Genomic DNA, 15,818 nt, shown 5'->3' with positions numbered 1-15,818 from the left:
AGTTACTCCACAATAAAACATAGTATGAGGCCATTTTGTAAACACGAGTTTGAAGTAAAACTGTGCCATGCATCGTCGAAAAAGGAAAACAACATTACAGGGATGAGCATAGTTATCGTGGGCTTGTCTCTATAGCTTTTATGTCTTGCTTTGTCCACATTATGCTGCACAGTTTTAGTTGAAGCGGTTATTGGCTGGCAGACGTCTTCCCATCATGTTACTACGAGTTTTGATGAAAGCAGTCTTGGCTAGCCTCTCTAGCCCTGGTTCTCTGGCTTAGGTGCTGGTGCCTCCAGTAGTTCAGATTTGAATGGGTGCAAATTAATTTTCCCTCTCAGTGAAATCAGGGGAGGCGCTGCGATCGCCGAGGAGTGTAGACGTGCTCGCGTCGGCTCTGTGTTCGTGAAATGATTTTGCAGCATTTTCTTGCGAATTGTGGCCTAATTTTTACACCAGTCGATCCGTGAAGATACCAGGACTCCGTAGACGCCTCATTTTCAGGTGGAACACTCGATTTCCCTGTGCTACGGACATTTTCCTGTGCTGCGAACGTTTTTGTGAATCGCCCACGCCGCCGCCGCACGTGCACGCCGGGCGCACCGGATGTGCGGCGCGCACTTGAGCGAGTTCCGTATCGCCGATCAAGTTTCTCTGCCCCAGCAACGAGCATGGAGCTCGAAGTGGCCGCCGAGACGGGCTGGCGAACAACTCGCCTTCGCCAACCGGCGAAGCTGAGGGACGACTCTTCACCCCAAAATGACTCTACCCAAACCTCAAGCACTCGTTCTCGTTCCAAGACCAGGCCACCAGTCAAGGCACAAGTTCTAAAGGCTGGACGCATGCCTCCGCTACCTTCCAACCAAATCAAAATTATCATTCGCCCCAAGGGAGCCCTCAACATTGCCAAAATTGGTAGTCCTACCGTGACTACAGCCGTTCTCCAAGCCGCACAGCTCAGCCCAGCAGATATTCAGCAAGACACGGTGTGCCCCAACACCCAACAAAACATTGTCGTTGTAAGTACGCCAAGTCTGCAGAACGCCGACCGGTATGTCTGCATAAAATCAATTCAAGTCAATGGGGTCACGCACGATGTTAACGCGTATGAGACGGCCGCCGAGGACACCACGAAGGGAGTCATCTGCGGAATCCCCCTCTCCGATACCCCACAGCAAGTCAATGCCAATATCATCAATACCCACAACCCCCTCGCACTAGCCGCAAAATGCATTGGAACAACAACCACCGTTGTTATCGCCTTCAGTGGCCCCGACGTGCCATATCTGGTCTGTTACGGAGCTACCTTAATCCCATGCTCATTATTCCGCAAGCAAATAGAAATTTGCTACCAATGCGGCCGCCTCGGACATCGCATGGATGTCTGCCCTTTTCCCAATAACAAGATCTGCAGAGGTTGTGGAGTCCGCAACCCACCTCCCGATCACACGTGTAACCCCAAATGGCCACTGTGCGGCGGCCCTCATCTTACAGCGGACAAATCGTGTACGGCTCGCTGCAAGACACCATACGTTATTCGCAAGCGCGTTGGGGAACGCCGAGCTGCAATGCAAGCCACCCTTCAAGAAAGCGACTTCCCACCCTTGAACTCCAAGCCCCGCTCCAGATCTCGGACTCCATCACGCTCGAGGCAACATTGTTCCCGGACCCCTTCACGTTCGAGACAGCGCCGTTCCCGATCCAGATCTACCTATACCCCACCCGCCAAGTCTCCTACTAACAAGGTGAGCTTTGCAGAAGCCCTTAAGGGCACCTCGCGAGAGGGTCGCAACACACCTTCTCCACAGTCCACGAGCACCAATGATAACGCAGAAATAGCTCACCTCAAAAAAGAAAATGCCATTATGCGCGACCTAATTCACAAGCTCTCGCAAGAGCTTCGCGATCTTAAACAATCCAAGACACCTGCTCCTACACCACCCACCAAAGCGTCCCACTCCTCTAGCCACGACGCTCTACTGACACCAGCCCCCAAAAAGCGGGCCCTCCAAGAGGGAGCCACAGGCCAAGTGCGCTCAGAGGTTAAGGACATGCTAGTCTCACTTCAAAGCACGATGACCGCACTCCAGAACGCAGTCAAATCCATGCAACACGCCGTTCTCGCACTGGCACAGCGCGTCACAAACATTGAAACCCACGTACAAACTCTCCCCGTGCCCGCTCATCCTACCCTCCAAACACCCCGCACTGCCCCTGACGGCATCCCCCAATCCCCATCATGGCCCACACTAACAGAGATACACTTATCTGGCAGTGGAACTGCCGAGGCTATCTCCGCAAACAGCCAGTAATCCGTCAACACCTTCGTACCCTCACCCGGCAACCGGACGTCATCATGATTCAGGAAACCCATATCGATTCGGTCACCCTCCCAGGTTACCAACCTTTCATCCCGATACATGCTTCTCGCCGCCTCTGCACTTTCGTCCACAAGAGAATCACCGCCATCGAACACAATCTCCACGACCGAAACATCGAACACCTTCTCGTTGAACTTATCCCCACCAGGAGATGTAAGGAAAGTATTTTTCTCCTTAACGTGTACAGCCATCCCTCTGCCAAAGTTCGAGGCCGTTTTCTCACCCTCTTCCAGAAGGCCCTTAACGTAGCTGGCACCAACCCCCTCGTTATTGGTGGAGACTTCAATCTCCCCCACACGGTATGGGGATATGGCTACTCGACGACGGCGGCTCAAAACCTTTGGAAAGACTCCCAAGACCTCGGCCTCACTTTCATTACAGACCCCACGTTCCCCACACGCCTCGGTAGCTCCACTTCCCGCGACACGACCCCCGACCTGACATTTACCAAGAACGTCACCAACGCTCAATGGAGCAACACACAACATGATCTCAGTAGTGACCATTCCATCATTGCCATACTTATCCCTCGGATAGCTGCAGTTACTGCCAAACCCCGTGAGTTCACTTGGGTTGACTGGGATGCATTTCGCAAGCATCGATCCGCTGACCAGCACGCGGAACGCATAGAGGACATTGATGCATGGACCCGAAATCTCCACTCCGATACCAATGTAGCCACGCGCACCGTTACAACCGATGCCCCCGTCGAGCGCATGGACAGTAGATTGGCCCATCTCCTCGCGGCTAAAACATCCATCCTATCCCGCTGGAAAGGGCAACGTCTCAACAGGCGCCTCCGCGCTAAAATAGCCCTCCTCAATAAGGAAATCGAAGCCCATTGCCTCACTCTGAGCCGTCAGCAGTGGACTGAACTGTGCAATACTGCTGACGGACAGATCCATTGTCCCTCTTCTTGGAAGCTTCTCAAACACCTCCTCGATAGCCAAGCCACCCGCTCTTCCCAACAAGATCGCCTCACTAAACTTCTCTATACAGAAAGGAAGAAACGGCCGCGCCCAAGTCTTAGACTACCTCACCAACAAGTATCTCCCCGTGGGCCCAGTGCAATCTCACGGCTCCTACACCGGGCCCCCAACCCCCCACTGGACGAAGACTTTAGTGTCGCTGAGATCCAAGCCACCCTGCATAAATTAAACAGCCGTTCTGCCCCTGGGCCCGATGGGGTCACTAACAAAGCCCTCCGTAATCTGGATGATGCCTCCATCACCCACCTGACAAATTATATCAATGACTGCTGGCGTAATGGTGCCATTCCGCCGGCCTGGAAAACAGCAAAGGTCATCCTTATTCCCAAACCTGGCAAACCTTCTAGCCTCGATCATCTTCGTCCCATCTCACTAACCTCATGCGTGGGAAAGGTTATGGAGCATGCCTTCCTCACGCAAATCAACACCCATCTGGAAGACACTGCAGCGTATCCTCACTCTGTCATTGGCTTCCGGGCCCACCTGTCAACCCAAGACGCCATGCTACAACTTAAGTACCATATACTAGAAGATAGAACACGTAGTACTAAAGCTATACTCGGCCTCGACCTCGAAAAAGCATTTGACAGCATAGCCCATTTCACCATTCTTGACCGCATCTCACGCCTTAATATCGGTGCGCGCGCTTATAATTACGTCAGAGACTTTCTTTCTAATCGCACGGCCTTCCTTTCGGTGGGGGATCTCCGCTCCGACGCCCAGACTTTGGGCAGCGCGGAAACCCCCCAGGGCTCCGTTATCTCCCCAATGCTTTTTAATCTTGTCATGATCGATCTTGCCAAGGAGTTGCAGCAAGTGGACGGTGTCACCCACACCATATACGCTGACGATATAACCATCTGGGCCCACAAAGGCAGTGACGGCGAAATAGAAACGGCGCTACAATCCGCCATTGAAACAGTCGAGACCTATATCCAAGGCACGGGGCTTCGCTGCTCGCCTGCAAAGTCCGAACTCCTTCTCTACAGGCCTACTCTCCGTGGCCGCCGTCCAAAATACTCCACCGCTAAACGCCATTACGAAGACATTGCGCTTCATCTCACGGATGGCAGCCCCATACCCCTCGTCACCAATATCCGTGTGCTCGGCTTGTTCATAGAGGCGAACGGAGCGAATGGCATGGCCCTCGCCAAAATCAAGAGAAATACAGCCAACACCATGAGACTTTCGAAGCGGGTCTCCAACCGCCGTGGGGGTATGAAAGAGGAGAATCTGCTCCGGTTAATCCAGTCGTTCGTAATTTGCCACATCACCTACGTTGCTGCGTATCTAAACTGGTACAAGGCTGAACAAACCAAGCTCAACATCCTCCTACGCGGTGTCTATAAACAAGCCCTCGGCCTCCCCGGTTGCACGAGCACTGACCTCCTCCTTCAACTAGGCGTCCATAACACACTGGACGAGCTCATCGAGGCCCAACGTCGCTCTCAGCTGGAGAGACTCACTCTCACAGCCACGGGTCGCCATATCCTCACCTCGCACGGCATCACCTACCACCATCAACACGGCCATAAGCACTAGATCCCCTCCACCATACGAGCTTGGATTCACGCCGATCCTATCCCCAGAAACATGCACCCCAAATACAACCACGCACGTCGCACAGCACGTGCCACGGTTCTCACCAAATCGCTTACTCGCCACGACGGTGTGAGTTTCGTCAACGCTGCCGAATATCCCCACGGTACCCGCTTTGCAGCCGTCACCACGCGTGAAGGGTCTCTCCAACATGCTATCAGCCTAGTAACCCCACACGCTGAGGAAGCTGAAGAAGTGGCCATCGCGCTAGCCACCCTAGACCCAACATGCCATACCATCGTCTCTGACTCCCGCTCCGCCGTTATCAACTATATCAACGGCCGTATTTCACACCAAGCCTTGCGCATCTTGCAACAAGAGCCCCGCTCAACCGACCATCAGGTTACACTCGTCTGGCTCATGCAGGCACCGTCCACCCGCACCTCCCCAACCTCAACGAGGTTACCCACTCCCTAGCGCGAGGCCTAGTTGACTGCGCGGGAGAAGGGGAGGCTGCCCCCACCGGTAGGGATCGCCTGACACGCTACAATGATCTTGTGAAGTCCTTCTACTTAGAGCGTAGAACCTTCCCCGGCCCACACAACAAACTATCCCGAGCGCAGGCTACAACTTTCCGCCTGCTACAAACCAATACTTACCCCTCATTACAACTTTATAACAAGATTTACCCAGACATTTACCCCAATCCCACGTGCCATATCTGCAAGACACAGCCAGCCACACTTCCACACATGCTTTGGGACTGTAGGCACCAATACCCCGACACTAACCCCACGACCCTCTCGTCGAGATGGCACGCTGCCCTGCGTAGCCCCAACCTTGACGACCAACTCTGGGCGACCCAGCAGGCCTGCGAGGTGGCGAAGAGGCAACACCTCGACGTCCCCATGTGGGAGGCCTAGGCCCAGTCACCATCTCTTGCTGGTTTCAATAAAGTTTATTCAGTCAGTCAGTCAGTGAAATAATACCAACTTTCCCTGGTTACCGGGCTTCTACAATTCCTCCTGAGATGGACTTGTTCAACAGCTCTACCGAGTACTTTAAGTAGGCAGTGTATTCTATGTCGTAGGGCAAACAGAAAATTAGCATAACCACTCTTGCTTTCAGGCTGCCATAGACTTCGAGTTAAAAGTGCAGTCCAGATCAACATGCCCGACCTTGATCCCTCCAGCCTATGTGCCAGCCTTCCCTATGAGCCAATACTTGTGCAGGTGAACATACCTTCTTTGTTCCATGCAAAACATTTTGTTAACTGTTTCCAGGAAAAAGTAGTTCAAGCATAAATGGCTAACACATGCTCTTCATACCAGGTTGCCATGGATAATGGAGACGATAGGAAAGTACAGGCCAGCGTCGCTGTCCCAGATCCATCCGGCAGCTTCTCTGTCTCTGTGTCCTAACTGCTGGTCTTCAATGGGAGTTGACACTGTCTCCTTCTATAGGGGCATTTTCTGACACGCTCTTCTGTGGGAGAATGCCCCATTCATAAAAAGAAACAACAAAGATTGGACACGAAATGGTGCAGCTCAAAAAAAAATTACTTGTTGGGTTCGCCACCGGGCCATATGCGTCGGCGCTCGTGACTCGACAAAAAGCAGCCGCAGCGGCACGCGCAAGCTCAGGCTTCACATAGTTTTGCGCCCATCGCAAGAGAGGCACCTCACGGCTACATTCGGATATTGCCAGCGCACAATGAGGAAGTGCAGAAACATGCACGCTTGCAATCTCGGAGGGATGCGCCTGCGTGCAAACTCGATACCACGGGTGCACAGCTAGAAGGGGAGAAGGGTCGTTTTGCCACACGCTCGCACACCCTGTAATATTTTGGGGGCAAGTGTACATACTAGACATATTGTCTGTAGTGCTTATTTTTGAAATGTGATATTTTGGGACATATAATACATATAATATGCATCTTGGCTTTGTTGCACATTAAGAATTTATTTTATAAGTACTATATAATTATCTGAAAAGATGAATGTTTCTTTAGATTTCACACATTTCTTTTGCTACATTGTAAATGTATATCCTGATAGATTAATGTTTCGTATGTTATATGTTTGCCGATAGGAGACTTACTGCTGCCATGCGAGGGCCTTCAGGCACATTAAAGCTGTATGTTGCAGCTTTTCGCCTGGAGGACAGCCAACAAAGTTTGTTGGAAATAAAACCATTTCTGGTACGACAAGTCGAAAATTCTACTTGAAGTCGCTGCCTCTAGACCCTTCATGCCAACCGCCATTTTGGCAAGGCTGTGTGATGTCTGGGAATAAGGCTGCTTCGATGGATTTCAAGACCAGATAGCAGCCTTCCTTCACACACTCTGGCACCAAAAAGGGCAGCACAGGTGTCAGTGTTACTTGTGCTACAATTCCTTCACTTGTGCTATAAATAGCAGCAGCAAACTGCCAAGATGCAAAAGCAAAACAATGAATGAGGGCCATAACGCATTTCCCAGCTCCTGAAATCAGTTCCAGTTTTTGCAGTAGACCAAAGCATGGCCTTCAAGATCAGCTTCGATTACCAGTGGGAACAGTTTCCGAGGCTGCCAATTCATTTCATCAAGACTCAGTGTTGCCACACTGCTTTTGATTCAAGTGTGAGAAAAAAAATTGAAGTGAACATTTTCTAACACATTGAATGCAGTCAAATTTTCTTTCTGTTATGCTTTCCTCTTATTTCAAAGCAAAAAAAACCCAAAAATCTAAGAAAACAAGAAGCAAAACAGAAATAAAAATATCTCAGTATAGGGCGAACATCATTGCACAGTGTTGTGAAACCAGATGTGCATGCCTGTGAGGGTGATGATTGAAATGTGTGCACTATACATTCAGTGATGCTACAGGCACGCACTGTGCTGTTTGCATTTCATTTGATGGTGATAGTACATCCACACAATGTAGCCACAGGGACAAGTGAGCAGTCAAGTGAAGCTTTTTGAGATCATGTTTAGTTGGATCATGCAAATAAAATGCATTAATTAATCATATGCCATGGAAGAATCAAGCACAAGTACACAAATTACTGTGCATGACAGGAGTGGCTGCGAAGATGTATAAGGCTCACACAAAGGACGGACAGCAGACAAGGGACGATGATATTTAACTAATTTCGCCATGGAAAATGACTTCAAAGTTTGTGCATTAAGTACGAAGAAAATCCGAGGACACCTAAGCACTTCTTATGAGTTGTGAATACTTTAATGTCCAACTGAACGCCACTGAGCAGGCCGAGATATGAACTCCTCGCAGGCAAGCGGGCACGTTAAGACGCTTGGCATATATTGATTTAGCCTTACCGAGGCGCAGTTAGAACACACACAAGAGCTTGAGTAGACAAGGAACAGGTGGTAACACAGGCTTGCGAGAGGGAAGGTGATGTGTTGTCGTAGCAATGCACTCTCCCCTCGCGAAGTAGCGCAGCAGCAGATGTTCCCCTTCGCTCGCGTTCCTCTGCTGAGACACGAGCCAGCAAGTGCAAGCTAGTGTCATGAGCGCGCCTCGTGTGCTCACATGGTGTCACAGTCAACGGGAAATTAGGCACCGTTTTGCTGCTACAGATGCTGCCGGCTTTTTCACTGAAAGAACCATTTAACTCTTGCATTAAAAAAATCCTGTCACTGACCACATAATAAACAGCAATAAAGAAATTCCATTAAAAGTATTGCATCAAACCAGCTCAGAGCACAAAAAATTTACCAGAACTGTCAGGCTTGGCTGCTGAAAATTAATGTCTTGTAGCAAGGTTTAACGAGCACAAATGATATGCAAGAATACTCAGAATGATGCGAATGCTCAGATGCTAAGCGCTGCTCTTGTGCAGGAGCTTGGCAATGCAGCTGGCATAAATGCCAGTCTTCTGACTACTACACTGGTTTCATGAAAAGTAGGTTATTCTGGCAAGAGTATCACTGCAACATCACTGCACTACACTTTTACTTCACTGTGTCAGATAAACAAGTCAACAGACATCTGAAGTGGTTCAACCACAATTCACAGCTGGAGAACAGGATAGCATCCATAGAATTTGGCGAGATTATTAGACAACAGGCAAAGGAGAGTGGACAAAAGTTGGAGGTGAAATAATAATAATAATATTTGGGGTTTTACGTGCCAAAACCACTTTCTGATTATGAGGCACGCCGTAGTGGAGGACTCCGGAAATTTTGACCACCTGGGGTTCTTTAACGTGCACCTAAATCTAAGCACACGGGTGTTTTAGCATTTCGCCCCCATCGAAATGCGGCCGCCGTGGCCGGGATTCGATCCCGCGACCTCGTGCTCAGCAGCCCAACACCATAGCCACTGAGCCACCACGGCGGGTGTTGGAGGTGAAAGCTGTTCTGTTTGACTGTGACGAGGTGTATTGGAGTCGTCAAGCAACAGGCAATAGCGATGGTGCTTCCTAGCGTGCCGATATTGTTCTGGCTTCAAGGCACATAATGGTGATTATTGCATTTTATAGTGTCCCATTCTTCTTTAGATGACAAAGTATTTAAATCTGTGTATTGGTTACATTTGCAGTGACGTCCAAAATCTAGATTTTTACTGGGCAAAGACAATACTTAAAAATTAAGCTCAGTGGTTTTACATGCCAAAATCACTAAATGATGATGAGGGATGCAATAGTGAGAAACTCTGGATTAATTCTGAGCGCCTGGGTTTAACGTGCACCCAATACATGGCGCACAGCATTTTTTGCATTTTGCCCCGATCGAAATGTGGCCGCAGGGGCTTGGATTTGATCCCACGGCCTTGGGTTTCGCAGCCAACACCAAAGCCACAGCACCAGTAACATTAAAACAAAGCAGTGATTTGATAAAGCGTGTAAGAGCACAACAGTTTTTAAGCATTGCTTCATGCTAAGGTCTAAGTCATAAGCTCGGTACCGTCACACAACAGCCACATTAACGAGATGAACAACGGGGATAAAATGCCAAATTAAGCTGCAAAATTATGAAGCAAAAGCCTTTGAAGCTGTGAAGTTCTTTAGGAACTTGGAAGGTGTGGACATTTGGACATGCAAAGGATGCAGTCTTTGGAAACAACTTGCCAAGTTAATTAGTTGTTTTTTACCAAAGCAATATTTCATCACAAAGCAAATAGCTATAATTTAAATATGCTCCAAGATTGAATGCCCTATGATAAAAATTTCTATTGCATTTTTAGCAAGTTATATGGAGCAACCAAAGGTAAGAGACATTTGATGCTAGTGTTCAATAAATTTCAGTTATTAGAAAGCCCTCGTCCTGTGCCCTTCTGTGTGTCTTCCGTTATTTCCGCACTGATTAGTAAGTATGACGCTAGTGACTGCCATAGAATACGTGAAGGCCGAGAAAATAGCAATGGCAATGAAGAGCTATTGCTTGAACAACGACAAAAAAAGCTTAGGTGTAGTGACAAAGCAGAAAGGAGAACATGAACGAAAAGTATGTGCGAAGTCATACATGACAAGAGAAACCCAGCAGGCAAGATGTGGTGAGCAGGGGGGTGGGGAGAAGTATTCCGTAAGAGCCGACCTAGTGGACTGTCCATTTTGGCCGCTACTGATTGGCTAGGGCTGCTGGTCTCCTCCTCTCACAGCTGAATCCAATCAGCAGTGGCCGAAATGGACAGCCCACTAGGTGTACTCTTACAGAATACCCCTCCCCCCCCCCCCCCGCAGGAGAAAATGATGAGATGGATTCTTGCCTTGTGAAGTGCAGCAACTGTTTTTTTTTTCTGTTCAGAGCGAACGTGAGTGAGACTGGAGATGTAAAGGCTTTGATGTGGAGATAAGCTGTGGTCTGGGATGAAGCACAATATTGGTTTCCAGCTGTGGATGAATTTCCAGGAGACCCTGCAGATAAAAGTTTTTTTAGCAATTAATAATTCACGTATCTGGCGAAGGAAATCATTACAGTGAACATGCGGCATAAGCAATAGACAGCCAGGCACATATAGCAAAAGACAGTGCCACTGTAGAGGAATGGCGACAGGGAAGAGCAACAAAAAGTGATCAAGCATGTGCAGGGAGAAGGGTACAGAAAAAGTACAAGGGATCACACAAAGGAGATCAGTTTGACAGTGACAAGAGCAGCACTTATGAGCGCAAATTTCAGAAGAAAGTAGCAAATTAATTGGGTCATCAGTTGCCAAAGAGCAAGCATTTTCTGTCACGAATGCTACTGATGCCAAGCATCAGTCCTGGCGCTGTTAAAGAAGTGAACGCGCAGTTGTGGCAAGGGATAGCAGCAGCAGGTGTCTCATAAAAATGGCAGTAATAGGCTGGTACACTTGGCTACAGTGAGCCAAGTGTACCAGCCTGTGCTTCTGGAAATCTGTGACCTATGTCGAGTTGAAATGTACTGCTAAAGTGGGTGTACGTCGGAAAGACTTTCTCGCCCGTGCGGCGCTCGTGCCGAGTTGGTGATGGCGGATTATTGATTTAATGAGCCATCTTTCGTCACATTAAAGATGTTTTGTGTCTCTTCCAGGGCGAGAAGTAGGGGCCATAGTGTAGACCACTGGCATATCCCCTTCGATATAAATAAAGGTTCTTCAGCAAAACCATGTGCAATAAATCGGTAAGCGGGAGCCGCAGAGCTAGCGAAGCAGGCACGTCGGACGTAGTACATTTAAATTAAAGTATGGGGTTTTACGCGCCAAAACCACTTTCTGATTATGAGGCACGCTGTAGTGGAGGACTCCGTAAATTTCGACCACCTGGGGTTCTTTAACGTGCACCTAAATCTAAGCACACGGGTGTTTTCGCATTTCGCCCCCATCGAAATGCGGCCGCCGTGGCCAGGATCGGACGTACATTTAGGCAGATCGTCATTGTAAGCTCAGGAGCTCTCGTGAGGGCTCGGTTTGCCGGTGACGTATACCGTCCTATCGCAGTACTGGTGAAAATCCATTATATCGTCGGGACGAAAAAAGCACCCCGCCACTTCTATAACACCAGTCGGAACACTGCGGCCGCCATCACCTTTTAGAGTGGTCTACGACCATAAATTGCATAACGACTTTCGCTTTTCCTAGCTACAGGGTGCTAAATATGTTTCAACATGCAGACATGCATGTTCACGCGAATCTCTTGAAGGGTACAGTATGCACTGACAACCAACGCATGATGGACACGGCGAAATGCTATGGCATTAAAGTTGTCCGATTGATCCTCGATATCACAGGTTCACTGATCAATGATTCACTGATCCCGTCGCCCGTTACGCATGTTACCGTTGCGACAAAAAGTGCAACAAACCTACCAGCAACATCCACGGAGACGCAGGAGGAGAACTTGTGGACGACGCACGGCACGCACGGCTTCGTCAAGAACACAGACATCGACGTGAAGGAATCGCCAGCCGACACATGGCAGAATGCCGGCTCGCCTAGGGACAAACGCATACAAAACGAGCAAAGAAACTTCTCCTCCGTGGTACCTAGGCAAAGGGAGAAACTTAGGGCGCAAACGCCCCCAGATTTTCTCTCTCGCAGCTGGCGATTCCGCAAATGACCGTCTCGTGGCTGCAAGACGTTCTGCGCGCACTTGGCGCGCTTTTGTGCGTGTCGAGAGTGTATAACGTGCGCGATATTCGCGCGAGCGCAGTTTGACTTGAGCAATCGTGGGCTTGGACTCCGTGACATTTGCTTTCGTCATATGCGAGTTAGGGGCTTGCCGACAGGTAAACCGCCGCTGTACTTAGGTGAATACCTTGTTCTTCGTGGTCCTGAAATAAATAGCGCGTCGCTGCGATGGTGCACAATACGTGCTGCATTATCGGTGCAGATAGAGAAAACTTATCCTGTGAGCCTTACTTCCGTCAGTCAGTCGGTTAGATGTTTCGCTCTTATCCAGTGCACATTTCTTGATATCCACTAACGATCTGCTTCAAATATCGATGAAGTGTCTATTGACCGTGCAGATGTTTTTTTTTTTTTATTCACGCAACTGGTTTTCCTTTCGAGCAAACCTTGTCAAATTGAAGTTTTCGCTCATGTTGGCGAGATAGCAAATTTAAGTGTTACACCCGCTGCTGTATTTTTCGATTCCATGTGACCTAGATTTAAGCTGCCTCAGGTTGTATTAACGCGCGCAGAGGCTTCCCAGGTGAAAATATTCAACTGGAATCCAACTGGTTCCAACTGGTATTAACTGGGAACAACTGGTTCCAGTAGGAAACCAACCGGTCCCAGTTACAGGTCAACTGGTCCCAGTTAGAAACCAACTGGGATGAAACTGGTTCCAGTTGGGATCCAACTGGAACCATCTCCAGTTGTACTGGGAGCAAATGGTCCCAGTTGGTATGCAACTGGAACGCAACTGGAACCATTACCAGTTGTACTGGAAGCAAATGGTCCCAGTTGGGATCCAACTGGAACCTGAACCAGCTGTACTGGAAGCAACTGGTTCCATTTGGATTCCAACTGGAACTTTGACCAGTTGCATAGTAGCAACTGGTTAGTAGTTGGGATCTGTACTCGTACAACTGTTAACATAAAAAAGTTGAGTTAAGCGATATGCTGCAACGAGTGCGACATTAGAGATGGGTTTTATCCGACACAAGATTTATTTATATGGATAACTGAATCATGCAGGATCCTCTTGCGTAAATGTGGAGCACATTGCCTTCACACGTACGCGTGCTTTAGTTTCAACGCACTAAATTTGTGAATGTTGGCCCTAGTCTTTAGTTGTCTAATGAGGCATTGGTTCGTCTCATGACGTTACCGTTGCGTGCCTGACCGACATCGCGGTGTTATGGTAATGTTGCACCAACTTTGTGCCGCTGACGTCGTTGCCTAGCTAAGCGCTAGTGAGCTGTATGGCATTTGGTGGAAACAACTGGTGTTTGCAGCACGGCGATATTACTTCCCTACGACAAAAAAAGAGAGAAAAAGGAAAAGAAAATGCTGAGCAGCGCATAGAGCTACATAACGCACGCTTACTACGCGTCCATGGCTAGTCTAGTACAGTCTTCCACACGGTGAAATAATATTATGATGCTTACACCGACAGTGCTCTACCATGACTAGCCACTGTACCATGACCACAACAACCGCCATTTTGAAAAAAAAAGAAACATTAGTTGCGTATCTTCTCATGATCGGCTGAAACCTCTATGGCTCAAACAATAATAATTATATAGCAATAAATTTAAATTATGTCAAATAAAAGTGAAATAAAATTCTTACCTCACATAGATAGCGTAATATTTATTAATAGCGAGAAACTTCATCACAAATACGAAACTGTGTAAACGTGCGGCGTAGTTCGGCAGCCATATTAACAGCAAGCTATTCGAGCGAGACATGGAGCGAGGCGTGCGCAGCTGAAAAGATTTTTCTGGAGGAACCTGTGGTGTCATTGCCTGTGTAACCTCATTTAAGTAGTATTAGTGTTGGACATTTTCACCTTTGGAAGACGGCATGATTACAGGCCAACGGATGACACCTGTTTTAACACCGACTACGCGGCTTTGTGGACCCATCGTGTTTGGATTGACGTGCGCACTTTTCCCTGCTCTTGATTCTGCCATTTGGAGGTAATTATATATTGAACTTATTTATGTTTCGAGTGCAAGTGGTTCTTTATCACAAAGGTGTCAATACTGCAGCACATTGTCGTTGACTCGAGTGTTCTACTACGTGACGTTTGTACACATCAATGCTTGCGAGCTTGGTGCTTGTTTTTGAGCCCCATTATCTGCGAGTCAGACGCGTCGTTTTTTTTTGTTTTTTTTTTCACGTAACTTGCCGTAGGTTCCGGCGTAAACGATGGTGCCCGCATTACTTCCAGAAAGTACTACACAGTTCGTGTCGCGCATACAATCTGATTACTCTAGGTTCAGCGATAACATATATACACAACAAATAGTCAACAATAGCATTCCAGTAAGCTACAGCCATGCAGGTGCGTCTTGTGCAGAGCGATAAACTTAAGTGGCCAGTGGGTGAGTGCAGTTACCGAGAAAAGTTCACGTGTCAATACGAACCAGTGTCGTGCAAGACTTGTGCTTTGAATAGCACACAGAAGTATCTGTAGCTCTGCATAATAACGTGTAGCAGAAGTGCATACACTACTGATACACATGTCTGTATGATGTATAAGTAGAATTGCTTGTACGAAGTGGTTGCCTTTTTACTGAATGCATATAAATATTTCTTTCAGATGGTGATGTGCAAGAGTTACGAAATGTGTAAACGTGTGCAAGGTCATCAAGGGAGCATTCAAGATGTTTCATCGCTAAACACAAGCTCAAGTGTCCCAATAAATGTCCAATTTCAACACCAAGCTGCTTCGGCTGCATAAAGTTCACTGAATCGGCTGGTTCTTTGCGACACGCGATGGCAACCACAAAAAGCATACAAGCTATGGCCAGCTTGAATCCCACTTGTGTGTAAACGTTTACCAGTGGTTCCTGCTGGCCATGGCTCACTACCTCTATTGCACAATCGATGCCAGTTGCAATAGGAACTGGAACCTGTTCCGATGTGGACCAACTGGGACCAGTTGCAAAGGGGCCAACTGGGACCAGTTGCAATGGGAATCAACTGGGACCAGTTGCAATGGGGACCAACTGGGACCAGTTGCAATGGGGACCAACTGGGACCAGTTGCAATGGGGATCAACTGGGACCAGTTGCAATGGGGACCAACTGGGAATTGTTCCATAAACCAGTTGAACTGGAACCAGTTGCATTCCCAGTTGGAAATTTTCACCTGGGTTTTCGAAGAATAGTTGTCACCTGAGAAATCAATGCAGTGTGCCAGTTCTTTTGGAATGGTGCTATTTGTGAAATTGATCATATTTCCCCTAGTCATGCTCAACTACTTACTGGTCAGATGCTTGAACTTCCGAAGCAGTATTTGTAAAGTTTCCCTTCCAACTTAGCATTGTAACCGAC

The 15,818-nt window shown here is 48.2% G+C and overlaps 1 protein-coding gene and 2 long non-coding RNA genes across 3 annotated transcripts; 1 reads left to right on the top strand and 2 right to left on the bottom strand.

Moving 5' to 3' along the window:
• Nucleotides 1-1,948: 1,948 nt before the first annotated feature.
• On the bottom strand, nt 1,949-4,335 carry LOC139052876 (uncharacterized). The gene is made up of 2 exons (XM_070530024.1): nt 3,887-4,335; nt 1,949-3,850 (listed from the first exon to the last, which is right to left on the bottom strand). The coding sequence occupies exon 2, from the start codon at nt 3,113-3,115 to the stop codon at nt 2,180-2,182; it is 936 nt and encodes a 311-aa protein (XP_070386125.1). The 5' UTR covers nt 3,116-3,850; nt 3,887-4,335; the 3' UTR covers nt 1,949-2,179.
• A 3,484-nt stretch (nt 4,336-7,819) lies between these two features.
• On the bottom strand, nt 7,820-12,412 carry LOC139052874 (uncharacterized). Its single transcript, XR_011510097.1, has 3 exons — nt 12,177-12,412; nt 10,618-10,765; nt 7,820-8,504 (listed from the first exon to the last, which is right to left on the bottom strand). It is a non-coding gene; the product is annotated as an uncharacterized lncRNA (long non-coding RNA).
• A 1,600-nt stretch (nt 12,413-14,012) lies between these two features.
• LOC139052877 (uncharacterized) lies at nt 14,013-15,205 on the top strand. Its single transcript, XR_011510099.1, has 2 exons — nt 14,013-14,456; nt 15,083-15,205. It is a non-coding gene; the product is annotated as an uncharacterized lncRNA (long non-coding RNA).
• The last annotated feature ends 613 nt before the right edge of the window (nt 15,206-15,818 follow it).

The sequence above is a fragment of the Dermacentor albipictus genome, unplaced genomic scaffold, assembly GCF_038994185.2.
Source record: "Dermacentor albipictus isolate Rhodes 1998 colony unplaced genomic scaffold, USDA_Dalb.pri_finalv2 scaffold_41, whole genome shotgun sequence".
Lineage (NCBI taxonomy): Eukaryota > Metazoa > Arthropoda > Arachnida > Ixodida > Ixodidae > Dermacentor > Dermacentor albipictus.
Note: the sequence above shows the minus strand (reverse complement) of the source record. Positions and strands in the feature narration are given on the sequence as shown.

What these genes read in the sequence shown, in the direction of transcription:
- LOC139052876 (XM_070530024.1), bottom strand. Translation starts at nt 3,115, where the DNA reads ATGGGCCAATCTACTGTCCATGCGCTCGACGGGGGCATCGGTTGTAAC.